This window comes from Fundulus heteroclitus, chromosome 24 (genome assembly GCF_011125445.2).
Source record: "Fundulus heteroclitus isolate FHET01 chromosome 24, MU-UCD_Fhet_4.1, whole genome shotgun sequence".
Lineage (NCBI taxonomy): Eukaryota > Metazoa > Chordata > Actinopteri > Cyprinodontiformes > Fundulidae > Fundulus > Fundulus heteroclitus.
This window is the reverse complement of record NC_046384.1, coordinates 10,617,927-10,638,272: the sequence shown is the minus strand read 5'-3', so window position 1 is coordinate 10,638,272 and position 20,346 is coordinate 10,617,927. Positions and strand designations below refer to the sequence as shown.

Below are 20,346 nucleotides of genomic sequence, written 5' to 3'. Positions count from 1 at the left end.
CTTTTATGGTGCATTGAAATGTGGAGGTCCAAAGTTCTCTTCCTCGTTTCTCGGCTGATTTCTTTACGTTTCCATGATGTCACCCTGGGAAGCCGTGTGTTTGAGGTGTTCTTAACATACATGTGCAGCTGTGCCTCCTGATACATCAGATGTGATTTAATAACCTTTAAAATGCATAAAGTCCTAAATCTAGTGTCCAGATCTTTACATTGGTGATTTTGACATGTAGCTACTCCATTTGACTCAGACTTTCCAAGAACAAGTTATTGCTATGGAGTAACTAAGACTAAAAGATGAGTGAATGTTTCTTACCATTCGTATATATATTTGTATTTCAGTGAAATACTGCACACTAAATGCTGCTGTCATAAATGTGAGTCTGAGAAACGGTTCTGGATGAAAAGTCTTGTGAATAAAACTCTTTAATTTCTACAAGTACAAAGTTTTCACTGATGTGGAGACAAATTCCAGTAGAAAAATGTTGAGATGACGCCTTATCGAACGAGTCTCTGCTCTGAGGCTCCATACAAATTCCTTAGTTTCTATCTTCCTTATCAGCTCTAAGCAGCTATAAAGAATCCCACAATCCTTTGCGTGACATGAGGTATAAGCACAGCCCACCTCAAATCAACAAAAGATGGCCGGAGAGAAGAGAGGACGCACTTATAGATCATTTTCAGAAGGTTGTAGGCCTGGATTTTACTCGCATCATCTGACAGAGTTCTTAGTGTCGACCCCATGAAAGGTCAAGGAACAGGAGCTAGGAGGAACAAAACCTGAGTTCTATTTCATCCCTCCTGACCGCCAGACGGCGGTGCTGAAAGCACTGAATGTTCCCTTTGGGCATGTGCAGTTCGAGTAATTATACCAACAGAGTCACACCTGTGACGCTGGATGACCACTCAGAGGCTATGTTCCTTTTTTCTTCTCGCAAACCGTTCGCTATCTTCCCCGTTGTTTGACGCCTCATCTCTCTGAGTTGCGGTTTTCCCTTCGCCCTTCCAGGGCTGCAACGGGTTGATCTGTTGGACGTTTTGGAAGTTTTTCGGAAGATAAGTAAGGTGCTTGTTGGTGACGGTAGCGTGCGTGCCCCCTCTCCCAACTCACGGCTTCTGGTTACCGTGTTACCTACAGCTTGGGCTGTTTTGATTGAGTGCTGGTAACGGCGGCGTTTTTCGCCTCTACTCCCGTTGTGACCAACTTTATTTTCTGAAGTTGAGTACGGCTAACGTTGTTAGTTTCTTTGATTTATTAGCTTTATACCTGGTGACGGCAGCGTTTCTGCCCCCACTCCCAGTGTGACCTACTTCGTTAACCGAAGTTTGAAAACGACTAACATTGTTAGCTTCTTTTCGTTTATTAGTTTTATACCTGGTGACGGCAGTGTGTTCGCTCCCTCTCCCAGTGTGACCAGCTTCATTTACTGAAGATTGAACACAGCTAACGTTGTTAGCTCCTTTTGATTTATTAGTTTTATACCTGGTGACGGCAGCGTGTTCGCCCCCTCTCTCAGTGTGACACACTTCATTTACTGAAGATTGAACACGGCTAACGTTGTTAGTTTCTTTGTTTTACTGTTTTTTTATCTGGTGACGGTAGCGTGTTCACCCCCTCTCCCAATATCAGCCTCCTTGTGTTTGCACCCTCTCTCGTGGCTCTGCTATAATTGATGACGGCTGCGTTCGCGCCCCCTCTCCCGATTTTAGCTCATTTTCCTTTCTTGATAGGGCTGAGCTTTGTTGACCATCGACATGGATGGCTCCCACAGCTGCATGGATTGTGGGGCTGCCCTCCAGGCAGAGGATGGCCACGACCTGTGCCCTACCTGCCTTGGACATGAACACCTTGCGGAAGCGCTTTCCGAGAATCCCTGCATGAATTGTAGTCTTATGCCACATGCAGTGAGGGTGGCTCGGTTAGCCCAGTTGTGCCCCCAGGAGGGTTCTGACCTTCCACCCTCTGGACAGGTGGATCCCCCAGGCGTTCTAAGCGCCATGGTGGGACAGCAGTCTCGGCACCCATCCCCCCATACTAGTTGCAGAGGCTGCAACTAGTATGTCTGGCTGCCTCTGCTTCTCATTTTAGAGATGAGGAGGAGGAGGCAGGGTCCTCTCAAGCCTCTGACACTGGTTCATTTTCATCCCAGAGTGCAGTTGGGGAGGCCAGTGACAGTTCCATGCGGGATGTCATGTCCATGGCCCAGAAGCAGCTGCAGCTGGAACTCTCACAAGGAGATGTCTCTGACTCCGGGAGTGCCTTTTTCAGGCGCGGACGGGCTCCTACTCCCTTTTCTGTACCTCCATCAGAGGAGTACCTTAAGGAGTTGCACGCTTGTTGGCGGGACCCGAGAGCGTTATCACGGCTCTCCTCGGACGGTTGGGTGTTAGCTGCCATGCATGAGTCGGTGAAGGCCGGCCAGGACTGTATGCCAGCAGTTGAACCTGCTGTCGCCTCACTGATTGTGTCGCCAGATGAAGCCCTGTGTCCTGACGTAAGATGCCCGCGGACTCAATGTCGGGTTACAGATGACCTCCTGTGTAAGGCATACAATGCTCCTGCATTGTATGCCTCTGCATCGGTTCAGGACGCTGGTGGTGCAGCTGCAGCGGTTGGTTTTAGCGACGCAGCGTTGCAGGCCTTTGCGCTGATGACCAGAGAGCTTGGCCGTGTCATGTCATTCCTTGTCCAAGCTCATAGACAGGTCTGGCTTGCACAGTTTCCTCTCACTGAGGCATGCCGTAGGACCCTCAGGGGTGTCCCGGTTGTGCCAGGGGAGTTGTTTGGATCAGCCAGCCAGCAGCTTTCTGGCCTTCGCAGGAGTGTGCCACCCTTCCCTCAGCGTTCGGGGCGCCCTGCTGCTGCCACCAGTGTTCGGCCACGGCCTTGGACTGGTGCTTCCTATTCCAGTGCGGCAGAGACCCAGCAGGGTCTTTCGAGAGCCAGTCGGCCGGCCAGTTAGACAAACCCGGGCCTCGGATCCTGGACCCCCCCCCCCCCCCCCCCCAGGGCTCCCAGGGGACGATCGGATAGGAGATGATGCCACCGGGCCAGCCGTTGGACATTTTTCCCATCAGCTGCTGAATTTCTGGGCTGCTCACACTGTGGATCTATAGGTGGTTGCCACCTTAACCTGAGCTTCCCCTCTGCTTCAGTTCCGACGGCGGCCCCCTTTCTCACTCCGGGTCAAAATTACTGTTATCACCGACCCGGTGAAATACCCAGCACTAGACCAGGAGCTTTCCGCCCTCCTGGCCAAGGGAGCAATCGAGGCTGTGGATCCTCTGTGGCAACCCAGAGGCTTCTATTCAACATACTTCCTCATGGCAAAAAAGACTGCCGGTTTTCACCCCATTTTAGATCTAAGGGGACTCAATCAATACCTGAAAGTCCTTCCCTTCCACATGCTCACCACAGCAGAGGTCCTTCAGACTGTTGTGGCAGGGGATTGGTTTACTTCAATAGATCTGACAGACGCCTACTTTCATGTGCCTATTGCGGCAGAGCCGCTTTCTCAGGTTTGCTTATCGGGGTCGCCATTGGGAATTCCGGGTGCTCCCATTCGGGCTCTCCCTTTCCCCGACGGTGTTTACTCGATGTGTGAAAGCGGCCCTCTCTCCTCTGCAGGCCTCTGGAGTCAGGATTCTGCCATACCTGGACGACTGGCTTTTTTGTGCTCCACTCAGGTAGTTGCCTCTCGGGATACGTCCCGGCTTCTTTTTCAGGTGTCACGGTTGGGCCTCAAAGTCAACCTTGCAAAGAGTTGTCTGGTTCCATCTCAGACAACTACCTTGAAGGCCCGTCCATCTGTTCACAGGGTGGACGACATAATCCAGCTTGTCGGTCGATTCAGGCTGGGCAGGCAGTTTCCTTACAGCATCTTCCTGCAAGTGCTGGGCAAACTGACATCAGTCACTCATGTTGTGCCCTTGGGTTTTCTCCTTCTGCGTCCTTTGCAGCGGTGGCTCAACAGCTTTTGCCTAAACGCCAGGCAGCACAGGTGTCGCAGGCTCATGGTGATAAGGATGTGCCTTCGTGCCCTAATTCCTTGGCGGGACAGGATCCTTTTGTCCAGTGGCGTTCCAATGGGGTTAGTGGTGTCTCGAAGGGAAGTGGTCACCACGGATGCCAGCCCCATGGGCTGGGGCACCGTGTGGCAACACAGAGCGGTCCGGGGGCTCTCTGGGTTCCAAGGGAGCGCACTGAGCACATAAATGTGCTGGAGCTGCAGGCTGTGAACATGGCCCTCAGGTGCCTTCTGCCCCACCTAGAGGGAAGGCATGTGTCTGTCCGCCCTGCGCGCAGCATATCTACCAGGGCGGCAGAACCAGGTTGCAGACTCTCTATCCCGCCAGGCACCTGCTCCGGGAAAGTGGTCTCTTCACCGCGACGTAGTGCGCATGATCTGGAACCTCTGTGGCCAGGTAGAGGTAGATCTGTCCGCCACAGACTCATTGTCCCCTATGGTATTCCCTGACAGGGATGGCGGGCGCACTGTATGCCTTTCCACCCCTCTCGCTGATTTGACCTATTCTACGGAGGGTTCTCGAGGAAGGCCACAGGGTTTTGCTGGTAGCTCCGTTCTGGCCAGCACGCCCGTGGTTCCCGCTGCTTTGGAGTCTGTGTCGCAGTACTCCATAGCGTCTTCCAGCAAGGAGGGATCTGCTGTCTCAGTTGGGGGGACAGATATGGCACCCCAACCCTCAACATCTCCAGCTGTGGGCATGGCCCCTGGGAGGCTGACTGGGTGTTCAGATCCTGTCAGACACACCATATTGAGTGCTAGGGCGCCCTCCACTAGGCTGCAGTATGATAACAGATGGCGTCTCTTTTCTCAGTGGTGCTCTGCCGGCGATGAGAATCCGGTTACCTGCTCGGTGCCCACTATTCTGGAGTTCTTCCAGTCTCTTCTTGATAAGGGCCGCTCTCCTTCGACCCTTAAGGTGTACATTGCAGCAATCTCGTGTTGTCTCCTACCTGTCGACGACCGTACAGTGGGGCGCCATGATCTAGTCTCACTTTTTCTGTGCAGTGCTCGTAGGTTACGCCCGCTGCCGGCTCCACGAGTGCCGGATTGGGATCTACCATTGGTTCTGGCGGCATTGTGCCACCCTCCATTTGAGTCATTGGCACAAGCAGACCTCAAGTGGCTTCCTTGCAAGACTGCTTTTCTGTTGGCTATCGTCTCAGCTAAGAGGGTCAGTGAGCTGCATGCTCTTTCTGTCAGCCCCACCTGTATCAGGTGGGCTCCAGATGGTTCCGGTGTTACCCTGTGGCCTAACACTGCATTTGTGCCTAAGGTGTCTCCTTTTCACCGTAACTAACCATTGCGGTTGGCTCGGTTACAGCCTCTGTCAGGTGCAACTGCAACAGTAAGGGCATTGGAGGCATACATTGCGGCCACCGCAAAGCTAAGACTCTCGGACCAGCTTTTCCTATGCTATGGGGGTCCGAGGTTAGGCTGCCCTCTTTCCAAGCAGTGTCCGTCCTATTGGATTGTCAGTGTCATCTGCCACACCTACGCTGCAGGTCGCTGCTCCCTGCCAGTCAGGGTGAGGGCACATTCCACCAGGAGTGTCTTTGCTTCCTGGGTGGCTTTGAGAGGGGTCCCTCTGGAAGCAATATGTGCTGCTGCATCATGGGCTTCCCCGACCACCTTCACGAGGTTCTACAATCCCTCATCCACTGGGTCAGGTCCTTTTACAAGGTTCAGCTGGGCCCTCTCAGTGAGGTATGTGCTCAGGATTCCTTGTGACATAGTTGGCATTAGTCATTCAGTGCTTTCAGCACCGCCCTCTGGTGGTCAGGAGGGATGAAATAGAACGAAAGTTACGTATGTAACTACGGTGCCATGAATCCCGGATGACCGCCAGAGCTTCTCTGTCACTCAGAATCCTTGCTTCTGCGGGAAGATTCTGTAGGAACAGAGCCAAGGATGACACCAGGCTATATTGCCTATGAGTGGTCATCCGGCGTCACAGGTGTGACTCTGTTGGTATAATTACTCAAACTGCGCATGCCCGAATAGAACATTTAGTGCTTTCAGCACCGCCCTCTGGTGGTCATCCAGGATTCATAGAACCGTAGTTACATACGTAACTTTCGTTTCTTAGGGTTTGGGAGGAGTTTGTGTCAGACATGATTGGTCAGATTGACAGTTTTATGTTATTACTCGCATAAAAACAACTTGAACTCAAACAGTTTCTCGGACACACACATATACAGTATATGACAGCAGAATTTTCCATGCTTTATTTTTATTGACATATAAATACGAGTGGTTAGAATCATGCACTAGTCTTTTTGGCAGCTTTCTTATTCCATCACATACTACGGACCAGCTGGTCTGACATTTATTGCCTTTTGTCCTTTTTGTTCTGTTTGACACCATTTACACAGTCAGCAGCCATGTCAAGATTATTTGAAATTATATTACATTTAAGTGATGCAGATTTCTACCAAAATCTGTGTTTAATGATGTTGAGCAGCTATTAGTTTGACAAACACTGTAAATAGATGATTCAAGCTGCATGAAAGGTGTCATCTCTCTATGCGTCATATTTTACTCGACCAAAATCCATCTGCAGCTTGTTGATGTAAGAATAGTTTGTTTGTTTGTTTTGGTTTTTCCTGAAACCTTTCACAGAAATTTATAAGATCACATTTAAAACTTAATTTCTGCAAATATATTCCATGCAGGTCAGCTGGCTGTGATAGAAACAGAGGAGGCTGTGTGGGCAGCAGTGGGAGGTCAAGCCTCTCTAAGCTGCCAACTCACTGAAGATAAAGAAGTCCTCCAGGTCACCTGGCAGAAAGTCCTCTTTGATGGAGAGAGGAACCTCGCCACCTACACTAAGAAATTTGGTTCTAGAATGAGACCTGGTCTGGAGGAGAAGATGGATTTTGAGTATGAAGGTCTGCAGAGCTGCTCCATGGTGATCAGGAAGGTGACGGAGCAGGATGAAGGCTGCTATAGATGTTTGTTTAACACCTATCCTCTAGGAGCCCTGATAGGCAGGACCTGCCTCAGGCTCTCTGGTGAGTACATGCTGTGGAGCACCACAACATCTCCAGGTGACGTTAACTCTACCTTATACTGAGGTAACAGGTGTTTAATATTATCTGGTTGTTCTCTGTCCAGAGCTGCATGGACCCGTCCTTGATGTCAGCAGATCAAGCTCTCCTGCAGGGTCAGTTGTGTCCTGTTCAGCCACAGGTCGACCTGCTCCCACTGTAACACTGACTGCTCCACAGCAGAACCTCAGCTTGTCCCTCTACAACACCACCAGGGTGAGCAACAGCAACGGTACCGTCACCGTCACCACCACAGCTCTGCTGTCAGCTTCCAGCAGCACACAGGTTGGATGTTCAGTGTCAGTTCTCTCTGCTGCTCCCAGAGAGCTGCTGCTCACCGTTCCTGGACCCTCACACACGTCTGATCATGGTGAGAAACTCTTTCAGAGACTCACATTTATAGACTGATGATCTGTTTTCTGATCTCTGAGGTTTTTTCTTTGTCTGGATGTAGAATCTGGTGCAACTTACAGAGTTGTTGGTAAGTTCATGTTCAGGTTTCAGTATTTATATTTATATAAATTGATATCAAATTTATAGCATGTCTTCCTGTTTCCTCAAAGAATGGTGTTTGATTGGACTGGTGGTGATAATCTGTGTTGCTGCTGTTCTCATCTTTGTACTGTTCAGGAAAAAGGCTGAGAACAGGTATTTCTGTCACACACAGTCTGGAATGTTGGAAAACCTAAACCTTCCAGTCTGTTGACAAATGTTTGTGTCTGATTATAGTGTTGGCGTTTGATTCAGTTTATTTGTATCCTGTGAATTTACAACACATTATGAGTATGCACTTTACAAAGTCAGTTGTTTCAAATCATCCAGACAGTTTGATTAAAGTTTTTTCTATCTCAGGAAACCCAGAAGATTGGATGAAGTCCATGACTTGCAGCATTCACTTCTTGTGGATAAGCATGTAGCGACATCGGACAGTCGCTTGGACAGTGACAATGATTTTGCAGCAATCCCTCATACCAAGCATTCATTTAGCAACAATGGAGAGGAAAACTCCCTTTTAACAAGAAGAAACCTCCAGCAGAAAACTCAGTAAGACCATTTTTATTATTCCTTATTTACACTAAAATTTTTTTCTGCTTTCTCTTGTTCTTCCCCCTTTTTTTAAAAGCTTCACCCACATCTACCTTTACTACCCATCTCTTTTTTGTATTTTAAGCTCTGCAGATTTATGTACCTTTTGATTTTGGAACGTTTTAAATAATCGTAACAAAAGTTTCTACTGATCTGATATGTTCATCAGATTTATCTCACTTTGCTCCGCTTAACAAAAAGATTTTCTCTCTTGTTTTCAGAGTTGTGGATCGCAGCCATGAAAGACGCATAGGGATGACTGGTATGGTAAATCAGAACCATGTGACCTATGAATGATGCAGAGACCATCAGTCAAAGTTGAATCCAGCAATAAGATACAACTTTACCAGTTTAACCATGATAAAAACAAACTAAATGTTTGTGGGGGAAGAAATGAAGCAATCAAAAATGAGGTCTAAGGTTGAGGGACAAGAAATTATGTGTTGTCTTATGTTTTTATTCTGTAAAGGTCTTTGAAAAGACTTGTGTTGGGAAGGTGCAATACAAATAAACTCGCCTTGCCTTGTAATATAATACTTTATCATGATTTCAATGGAATGCTGTTTGTTTTTTAAATCCTGAAGGATAATTTGCCAAAAGAGAGATCAATAATCTTTTTGACAAATGTCTCTTAATAGAGTCAGCTAACCATCACAGCGGCTGATTGGTGATGGACTCCCTAGATGATGAACGAATAGACAGATGACGATATAATGTCACATCTGCCATTAGCGACTCAGGTTAAACAGCAAAAATAACATTAGTTATGTTGATTTTTTTTTTTTTTTAGCAACCCCTATAAGTCCCACAAGAACCAATAATAACAAATATTTACATGTTCCATGTTGTTTCTGCGTGGAGTGTTGCATAAAATTAGAAGGATTTGCTCCCATAAATCAGTGTCTAGCCAAAAAAACATGAATGCTGTTTTATCATAAACATGTTTAACCCCCCAGTTCAGTTTAAACTGATGCTAAATAATTTGATATTTCAAGTTTTTGATTTGCTCCTGCAAACTGCTATCAGATTTATCAAAAAAATATATATATCAGCTTGTTTATATTGCTATTTTTGTATTTTCTTTTTCAATAAAATAAATTGTACTAAATGTAACACTTCTGCATTGATATTGAACATTTGTTATTAAGCGTGGTCATTGTCAATAAAGCCTAAATTCTTTCTTGTTGTGGGCTCCTTTTTGTATATGAAGGCGGGAAAACAAGTTTTTAATGATTTTATTAATTTATCGAAACAAGAAAAGAATCAGATGATAGATGTGAGAAAATTTAAACTTGTGACAAACCAAAACTGTCACATTAAGACTGAAATGCATGAGACGTAACAGATGTGACTGGAGGACATGCAAAGGGTGTTTGCGGTTTGGTTTTTAGGTCTTTTTTTAACTTTATATGATTTTAATGCCTCAAATAGGAATTTTGTTACTTTATGTATTTTTTTTTTCTGAACTACATTTAATGTGGTTCAGATTTTATCACATTACAATCACAGACTTCCATGTTGGATTTTTATGTGATAAATCAACATAAAATAGTAAATAATCGTGTACTTGAAGGGAACGATACACAGTTCTCCAACTTACAAATCTGCAAAGTGTGTTGCACTTTTTTATTACGCCTTTAACACGAAGCCCTCAGTGCAACTCAGCCATTTGTCTCTAGTCCACATGGGAAGGAGAACAGAAAGGTCAGGAATGAAGATGTGGAGAGGTTTTATTCACAAGTAGATATCCCAAGCTTTAAAGGATGTGGCACAGAGTTTTGTTTTTTTGTTTTAAAGTCCAGACTAGAATCAAGTTTGATGTTTACAGATCCAATCTGTCCTAGGAGACTGAGCTCAAAACATTTAGTAAGAAAAAATTGTATTACTTATTAGATATACAAAGTTGGTCAAGACAACTGCATTACCTGCACTGTAATTGAAGCAAAAAAAGTGGTTCTACAAAGTATTTTTCTAATAAGTATTTGTAAAAATAAAAAAATTTAATCAAACTATAATTTTACTTCAGTTTCACCAAAATAAACCTTTCGTTGGTTTGTCTTTGAAAGTTAGAATGATACAAAGAAAAAAAGGAAAAAAAATATGGTCGTCACACAAATAACTGTGAAACTGCTCAATGGTCTTTTTAAAAAAAACAGCTGACCAAAGAAAAAAATGCAAGAAAGAGAAAAGAAATAAAGCTACTAAGGTGTGAGCAATATATATATATAGATAGATAGATAGATAGATAGATAGATAGATAGATAGATAGATATTATTTATTAATAAAATATATATTTTATTTATTTATTTTTTATTATTTAATCCTAAAAGGTTTACTCCATCTTTTCAGGAGCAGTTACACACTGCGGCCACAGAGCGTCGCTGTTTCTCCGTGTTTAAAGCGCAGCAGCGGCGCGCAGCTCCTGGTTAAACGGGTGAACCGACAACTCTGCCTCTTCATTTAAACCCTGAACGCAGAGCAGAGAGCTTCTCGGAGGTACCTTTGCTTTTACGGACTACCAGCTGCTGCCACAAGGTAGGTTTCAGGAGTTCACTGAACTTATTATTATAATATCAAAGCATTAAAGATTCAAATCGAAACTAGTTTAAAATGAAACTGCGCAGCTCACCGACGCGGACGGTTTAGGTTAATTAAACACACCTGCGGGCGACATTTCAACCGACTGAACACATTCATGGAAAAGGTTTTTTTTTTTTTTTTTTTATTAAACTACAAACTTAAATTAGCCTCCTCGTGTTCTACAGCGAGGAAAAGTATCTTTTGGGCATCTGTTTAATTCAACTCTAACAGTTTTCTGTCAAGAAAATGTTTTTTGGTTAACAGAAATGGTTAAATCAGGGTTTAAATAAATTGGGAATTTTGTTATTCTCTTGAAATGCGTTTTAAAAAAGCTAACTTAAAAACTGTGAATCCCTCTAGTAAAAAAAATTGGCTCACAACTTTACTCCCTGAAACACTCATGTCTCTTTTCTGACCCTCCCTTCCCAGAAAAATAAGCTGCAAAACTGTCCAGAAAGGTCACTTAAAAGCCCCGCAGAGCTTCCTTTTAACTGCTTCTCATTGGGACCCTGACAGCTGATTGATTGATTCAGACTGGGCCCTTTAAGAGCTGTCAACAGAGGAGGTTTTATAGCGGAAATGTTGTTAAACTGCTGCCCAACAGGTGCAGGCTGCTTGTTTGAAGCCAGATGATTGCCTCTATTAAAACAGAAAACATGCCTGTAAAGCTCTGAGGTCTGGTCTGTTGCTGACAGCAGGGTGGGGGAAGCTCAGGTATGACTGAAACACGCCCTTCCTGTTCGCCCTCCATCACCGTGTGATTAACGGTAAACGGCAAACGGAGCTGATGTTGACGGGCCCCATCGATCATTTCAGAGGATAATATTGTCTCTCATAAATTCCTGTCTTCTCAAAAATGTTGGGTGCGGCACAAAGTATTGTTATTTTATTATTCATGTTTGTTCGCTTGCTTTCAGTTCAATATCACATGTCGCTCCGTAAACTTCTTGATCTTAGAATTTTTTTCTCAATAAAACAGATTTGGGCCCCAGCCGTTCATTAATATTGGCTAAATAGAGGAAGGGTTTTTAAAGAAAGGTCTCCTTGTTGCTGCTGGGAATACGCTAAAAACATTTTCTAGACAAACAAAATGTAAAAGGAAAAAAACTTAGACCAAACAAGAGAGGAAACTGAAGCTTTCTTTTATTAACGCAAACAACTAAGAGCCTTTGTGGGACCTGCAATGATTCTTTTCTCCCTTGTTTAATTTATTGCTGAGATTAAAAGGAAAATAATTCACATTTGACTAATTTTTAAAATGTAAAATGATGTCCTTTGAGTACTTTAGACTTGGTTATTTTGGCCCACAGTGCAACACATTCAGACACCAGAGCGCTACTCGCTGAAATAGATGATAAATGTGTTTAAGGGCAGCGGTTGCTGGAACATTACAGGAACTTTCTGCATCCCTTTAATTGTTTTAGAGCAGAAACATTGTCCAGAAACTCCAGGGAGACGAAGCGTAACCTGCAGCCTAAAAACAAAGGTCATCCTGAGCGACTTCGTCTTCATGTCTGAAGAGTTTTCATTCAGCAGAAATTATAGTTTCTCTGTTTTTATGCAAGAAGCACTTGTGTTGCTTCTTAATGTTGCAAAAAGAATGAAGCACAGTGTAAATTTTGGTCCTTTATTTATGTCAACATTTTGTTCATGTCTTTAGAATAAAAGTTCTTATTTTCTAAAAATAAACCAAATTTGAAAGTTAGAAAATAACGCTGTAGGAAGCAACGAACACAGATGGCGCCAGCAATCGCTTCTTAACTATAAAAAAAAAAAACTTACAGCGGCTGTTAAACATTTTGGATCCTACTTCAGATCATGCAATGGGAACTGACTTTACACAGAAGCTGGAAAATATCACGTTTAGGAAGGGAGAACTATTTAATTGCTCAAAATGTAATTCTAGTGCTACCCAGTGGTGAACTGCCAGACCAGGCACTGCTCTAATAGCCAGGTACATCTAAAAAAAAAATAATAATTTGCGTAAATATTTTCTTTGCCAGTCATTTCACAGAGATCTGATCATGGTGAGCAACACAAAGTAACTCATTACTGTTAAAGAAGACCTATTATGCAAAATATGCAAATGTTTTGGTCTCTACAGCTTCTAGTAACAGAGCAAGCACATCCGTCATTTAGCACAATCTAATGCTAACAATAGGCTTCTGATAACTCTGTGTCCATTCAGAAACCACTTTCTGCTTTAGGCTGGCCAACTCTGCACCTCCAAAATATAGAACAGCGTTTAAATGTAATCCATCAGAGAGTCAGAAACAAAGCTGCATTGTGATTTCTATTTCTTTATTTACTGTAGGTCTAGGTATGTAAGGCAAGGAGTGCCATCTAGTGTTTGTAAATACAACTTGCAGGATGTAGTCAAGAAAAAAGGAAAAAGAGCATCCCATACGGGGCACTTCAATTTGGCTAAAAGTATTGAAAATCCTGGCTAATATGGGACAGTTGCTCCACTCCTTCAGCTTCTGAGTCTGGCTCAGGGTCAAAGTCACAGTGATACATATCTGCTTGTACTTATTATCACATTATTAACATTTGAGAGTAAACATTGAGTTGGGTACACGGCCAGCTACAGCTTATTTGTAGAAACATGACAGAGCTCAAAAACAGCTCATTGTGAAAGGAGCGCTACCACTCGGAAGGCAAAATCTCATTATCTGAGAATAATTTCGTGCAAAAAATCTAATAACCATGTTTAGTATAGCTCATAGACCTATCCTAACTGCTTTAAAAAGATATTTGCAATTGGCACAAATACATAATTTTCTCTGTTATATCTTCTGTAAATATTTATAATCTTCACTTACTTCTAATATCCCTACATCGCATTCACTCCACATAATGAGCACTTTAAGATATTTTAACTTCCTGTTTGATATCTTTTGTTCATGTACAATAAACGTTTCTAAGCTGAACTGTGTTTTCTTTTAAAGATTGAAGAATTGTTGGTGCCAAAACACAAAACTGGGGAGACGACATGTGTCCTGATTAACAGACAAACCAGCAGACAGCCAACATCACCTGATATAGAAAGCTGTGGACCTGATGGCATAAAGCTTCATAAACAACTGACAGGCAATAGATCATTGTAATATAATAACACACTTGGATTGTATTTATTGTTGAATATACTTTTTCACCATGTATGTTTTATTGTTTGTATTTTTATATGTTTGTTTAATAACTGTTTCTGTTTTAAAAAAATTCTCAACATGACCACCTGGTGTCACTGTTTCTCCGTATAATTAGATTTGATTACTTAAGCCCTTCATTATGAGGCTAAAAACGGGTAAATGGAAATTGACATCTGTTTATTATTTCAGTGCACTATTAATGTAACGTTTCTGGCACTGGAGCTGATCTAATCTTTACTCAGCACACCTGTTTACTCTCCACCCCGTCTGCAATTAGCCTTCAGTGTTTTCACCTGTTATCATCTCTATTTATACTCCGTTCTGATCAGTCTCCAGTGCCAGAACGTCACTCCTCTCCCGTCAACTCTCAAGCCTGGGGTAAGAGCATTGCAGCCTCAGTTTAATTTATCTGTCTGTTGCCCTACATTATCTGTCCTGTTTTTAAGTCTGTCCCAGCTTTTTGCCTTTGTGTCAGCCTGGAGGACCCATCATCTGTGCAATAAATCCTTTAAGCTTCAGCTCCGTGTTCGGCTAATATTGAGTTCAATCTAAATCATCACAATTAACTACAATTAATTACATGAATAAATGTACATTTTAGTCACAGCTAGAAATATTAGTTATTTTCTTTCTCTTTGTGCTTAAAAATCACTTGTAGTTTATTGGTGACAAATATAAACTGTCCATTATGAAGCTTAAACCAAGCAAACATCCGAACTCTGTTTTCCTAATAGCTCTAACTGTAAAAAAAAAAATCATGAAGTTTTCTCTGTGAAGGGGGTTGACCTGCTGCTCTGTCTTCAGTAAAATCTGCAGATTATTTTTAAAATTTGTCATTATTATCTTGGATGGTTTCATTACTGTCACAAGTGTATGAGCTAAAATAGCAGGCAGCTTTTTATGTGATTTTCTCAAAAGGTAAGAAATTTGTAACATTTTATACTCAAGTTATCAGAGCTTTAAATATTTAGGAAATATAAGATTTTTCTCTAACTCTTTCTTCCAACATCCGCACACTGCAGACTGTTATGGCCATGTCCGGAGACCAGGCCTCCTTTTACTAATATGCAGAAAATCCTTCCTGATGGCCTGAAGGGTTTTGCTTCTTATCATAACCTCTGTGGTCCAAAAATTCCTAACTCCTGCAGCTAAAATGGACTTTAGATTTGAAGGCCTGTATAGCTGCTCTGTTGGTATAAAGATGATAGAGCAGAATGAAGGTGGTTATCCCTATGTTTATAAAACTGTGTTTTTATAAAAACTTCCCCAGAAGAGGTCCTAAAAAAGCCTTGTTATATGTTGTAAGACCAGGTGCATTGATTGTGATATATTATTAGAATTAATTACAGATCATTTAAAAAAGTGAGCTTAGATTAACCTTTTTATAAATGACTGATAAAATATGTGGAATCTTTTTCATGATATTCAGATTTTTCAAGATGTGCCTGTGTAAGATGCTAAGAGTAAGGATGTGATTATCACCATGTAAGCACCATAGGAACCCAGATGTTTTTAGACGTCCCTACATTGTCTTCCTCTAATCAGAGATCAACCAACAGGTTCCAGGTTTTGTTGCTCTAGTATTAATTTACTCAAACTTCTAATCTGGGCTCATGGCTTGGTTCCTCCTGGTGGGCTGGCTGCTTGTGCCTCTTCAGCATCCCTCACCCGGTGGGTGGGCCGTATGCCATCTTTTACCATATATTGTTTATTTCTAACTTAAAGGACATGTATCTGAGGTTTTTTTTTTACAGCATTTCCTTTAAGTTATGTGAAGACTTGTACGTCTTGGTGGTTGATTTCATTGTCTAAAAGTGAGATATAAATTTAAACCAGTGTGTCACAGCTAGGAATGCAGACAGACGTTGAGAAAGTGATGAAAGTTTAACTATTCATCAGTTCATAAGACAATGAGTACCCAAGACGGGACAAGTGGTAGCAAAGTCTTCTGCACCTATTTGATTTTGAGAAGTTGATATTTATTATAAATGTTTATTGAGAGGGGAGCAGGGCAGCAGCTTGGAGATCTAACTGTGGGATCTGAAGCACAGAGACGCATAGTTGACGTTACTTGCGCTGTAGAGGCTGCGTTGCTCTCAATCAAACCTACACGGTGCTCCGATGTAAACAAGATGACAGACAAATGTTTGTTCAGGTTCCACAGTGAAATCTTCTTACAGGAGTTGTTCAATGATTGATTATCCAAAATAATTGAAGTTGGCTGATGCTGTCCCACAATGTTTACAGCTAGGGTAAGAAAAACTGTGTGGCTTCGGTCTCTTTCCACCAGAAATTCCCCCCAAGCCACAAGGAAATTCACCCCTATATAAAGGGCAGCTATATTAAATCAAGAATAATAACGCTAAACAAATAAAAACATTTTCTTGACCGATATTCTTAATACAGCCTTTAGAGTTATAAAGGCAAACATATTAATCAGAATAACAAAAATAACAGCAATATATAGCAGAGTACAGTTATTTCTCACTCCAGAATTTAACTTTATACTCTGACTATAATATATATATATTTTATCTCAAACCCTATCTGGAAAACTTTGGCTCCTACACTAACAAACCAGCACCCTATAGAGGGACCATTCCCCACAGTGGTGAATGTTAGCTTGAAACAATAAACTTTATCTTAAACCCCAAATAATCTGCTAACATTCAGGCAGATGTAATTTCTGCTTTATTGTTTAGCAGCCTAAAAAGGCTGTCTGCACAACTATTTTACCAATAACTATCTTTGTGTTTTACGTGCTTCTTTCTGAGGACACTGTCTGCCTCGCCACTTAAACTAAAATAACCCCCGCTTTGGAGCTAAAAGGACACTTTCAAGCTAACGTTGCACATCTGGTGGCTGGAAGGGAAGATAAAATACATAAAATCAGACTTCAACTGTAGTCACAAACTCTGCTTTATTTGGCATCGGCAGATGCTTTGTGCTGACAAAGTAAAAACTGCTGGGGGGAAAAAAACAAACTTTTCTTACCTGATCAACTTTACACTCACAACACCTAGCCACCTCAGTGGTCTGGCTGTTGTAGAATGAAAAATAGGCTTGTTTATGAAGACATTTTGCAGACAAACATCTGAAAAGCATTTAATGCATTTGTTTTCAGCCCCTTTGAGTCAATGAGCTAATTTTTTTGGGGTGTATCTCAGTGTAACAATGAGCCAATGGTACAATCTTCTTATTAAACGTTTGTTTTTCGTACTACCGACTTTAGTGGGTGTCAAAGTCAAATATTCCGACCTGGAGGTCGAGAATTACGACAACAGAGGACAAATGGAACGCACTATTACCTCTGCCATGTTCCATCTCCCACCCTGTGCGAAGGCAAAACTTCGCACAGGGTGGGAGGGAAGGTTTGTGTCCAGTTAATTGGTTCTGGGTTTGGTTTAAACTAAGATGTGTGTTTAAAGACGGAAGGTTCTAGCCGAAATGGATTCTTCTTTAAATACAAGCCTTCAAATAATTATTGGAATGTGTTTAAGGTATTTTCAGTTTGTATTAGTTTGGAAATGTATTGTTTTGTTTGTTGTTTGTCTAATGTAAATAATGTATTTTCCATTTTTCAATTTGCACCAACCCTAATGTTTTTTTTTTCTCCCAACTTAAGTTACTTTGTCATTTTCTGTTAATTGTTGGTGGTTCACTTTATTAAACTGTTTGCTACAAAATAAAAACAAAAAGCAAGAAACTTTCACAGGTGTCACTTTTTGCCATTTTATTCATTTTATTTTTTTTTTCAGCTGCCGTTTGGGTTTCACTTCCATGGCCGCTCAACCAGTTTGACAAGCATGTAACGCTCCCTCAGATTAGACCTGTTACAGGTCTTTCCACAAGCTGAGTACAGATGCATTTCACACTTTTCAGAATATTTATTTGTAAAAAATCTTGTTAAAACTATGCAATAATGTCCCTCTACCTAACAGTTATGTTGGTCTTAAATATAAAATCCTAATCCCAATGCTATAAACTGAAGTAAATGGTCATGATGTGACAAAGGGATGTGAACACACATTGTATTCTAAATATATCAGTAGAGAAGCATTGCACTTCAGTGTGGTTTTCATAAATAATTTTGACACAAAAGGTATAAGATTTTTAGAAGCTCTGTTTTTCCAGTGAACTGATGCTTTCCTGTTGTATCTAATATAACTACAATTGGGTTCTAAATAAAAACACTTCTATAGATCCTAATTAGTAACTGTCTCCAGAAAGAAAAGTGACAATCTTTAGGGTTCTTGTTGCCACTTGATATCTTTGAAAAATCCTAAAACAGTTTCTGCTGAGTTATGGTAAATGGCTTGCACTTGTATAGCACTTTGTCAAGTCCGATGACCCCAAAGCACTTTACACTACAATCAGTCATTCACCCATTCACACACACATTCACACCCTGAGCTGTTAGTAGCTCACCACAGCTGTAGAATTTTTTATTTTTTTTTTAATGTGGGTTGGATCCTTTATTGAGGACTGGAAGCTGCCCATATACCTCATGACAACACCTACTAGAAGAGACTCACCTGTCTGGTTTGAGCACAACTAGACCAGCCGGAAGGACGGGAAGTATGGCGGAGTGTTAAATCACTGGAAAAATGCGACCCTCTTTTATAATCAGATGGCTTTTAATTAACACCATTCTGCAGACAGGTGAGAACTGATTTAGATTTACCTTGCTGTTGTCTCATTTATTAATCAGTTTAGCTTAATAACCGGGGAGTTTATTTTCCTTGCTCAAAAACAAGAGTTTATTTTCCTTGCTCAAAAACAAGAGAACGACTCTTTAAAAAGTCGATGTCACCGGTGTGTTACTATAAACAGTATAATACAGGAATAAAAAGATAATTCATTTTCTGACAATAACTGGGTACACTCCGTCAGACATGTGTTTATTGATTTGGGTTTATAGAACAAGGCGACTTCGTTTTCTCCTGCTTCTAAGCTTTCACTTTTGATACTTTTAAAAGTGATAGATTAAATTTCGAACAGGATTTACGGAGATGAGTATTTACACCACAGTACCTGGGTGCTGTCTTGATAGTTTAATAATAATTTTCGCTTGATATTGTAGTGTGTTTATTATTACTCGCTCAACAAGAAAACTAGGCTATGGGTGACTTCATTTACGCCCTACGATAAAGTGCATAATCCATGATGTAGAGAAAAAAAAAGGTAATAATCCAGACCTTTTTTAGACAATAATTAGCTTCCCTTTATGATGTAGTTATGATTTAGATGTTGAATTGATTTGATACTTACTCAGGTTCCAAAAGTGAAACAACTTTAGCATCCCTTCCTGTATGAAAAAATTTAACTCAAAACATACTTTGGTACAAAGTTTCCTTTTTAAACTTTCTTTAAATTCAGAACAGCTGGAAATTGTTCCACTATGATGAACCACACTTGTGGAGGTCCACAGATGAAGAACATGTTTGTTATGTGATTTAGAAATGCTTCCACTGCAGGACAGACCCTCCAAAAAAAAAAACAGGAAAGCATTACGTGGTTGACAGAGCAAATGGATGCTGTACTTGCATTTCTTTTTGTTATAATAAAAGTGTCAGTCCCTGAGAAGTTTGGCCAAGTTTGTTGTGCTGCTTGACTTCATTGCCGCCCTTTAGGGCATTGTTTGCACACATGCTTGCCAAGAACTTTGGGTTTCCCTTCTTCGTTTGAAAAATATTTAGTATTGATACCATGCCAAATTAGTATTGTATACAGATACAGGTCTTGAGTATCAATACTTTTCAGAGTATTAGTTGGAAAATACCTGTAAATATCTGATTCAAACTGCAAGAAGGGTTTTATCTTTCTATGCATCATATTTTACTCAACCAAAATCCATCTCTAGCTTGCTGATGTAAAGGTTTTTTCACCAGTTATATCTAAGAAGAGCATCTGACTGATCTACATTGTGAAGCTGCATCTTCCTGAAAGCTTCATCAGGAGTTTGTAAGAACACACAAGTATTTAAAATGTTATTTCTGGAATATATATTCCATGCAGGTCAGCTGGCTGTGATAGAAACAGAGGAGGCTGTGTGGGCAGCAGTGGGAGGCCAAGCCTCTCTAAGCTGCCATCTCACTGAAGATAAAGAAGTCCTCCGGATCACCTGGCAGAAAGTCCTCCCTGATGGAGAGATGACCTTTGCCACCTACGCCAAGATGCTTGGTCCTAGAGTGAGAGCTGGTCTGGAGGAGAAGATGGATTTTCAGTACAAAGATCTGCAGAGCTGCTCCATGGTGATCAGGAAGGTTACGGAGCAGGATGAAGGCTGCTATCAGTGTTTGTTTAAAACCTATCCTCTAGGAGCTCTGATAGGCAGGACCTGCCTCAGACTCTATGGTGAGGACATGCTGTGGAGCACCACAACATCTCCAGGTGATGTTAACTCTACCTTATACCGAGGTAACAGGTGTTTAATATTATCTGGTTGTTCTCTGTGCA

The 20,346-nt window shown here is 41.9% G+C and overlaps 2 protein-coding genes across 2 annotated transcripts in view; both read left to right on the top strand.

The window, feature by feature from the left end:
- The window catches only part of LOC118557706 (OX-2 membrane glycoprotein-like), a 55,535-nt gene that overhangs the window by 30,798 nt on the left and 4,391 nt on the right, over positions 1-20,346 (top strand). The window contains exon 3 of the mRNA XM_036127897.1: positions 19,906-20,244. Coding sequence (XP_035983790.1) covers positions 19,906-20,244 — 339 coding nt within the window. The remainder of the gene's footprint in view (positions 1-19,905; positions 20,245-20,346) is intronic.
- LOC105917410 (OX-2 membrane glycoprotein) overlaps positions 10,580-20,346 on the top strand; it is a 43,603-nt gene continuing 33,836 nt past the window's right edge. The window contains exon 1 of the mRNA XM_036127898.1: positions 10,580-10,693. The gene's annotated coding sequence lies outside the window, so the exon portion shown is untranslated. The remainder of the gene's footprint in view (positions 10,694-20,346) is intronic.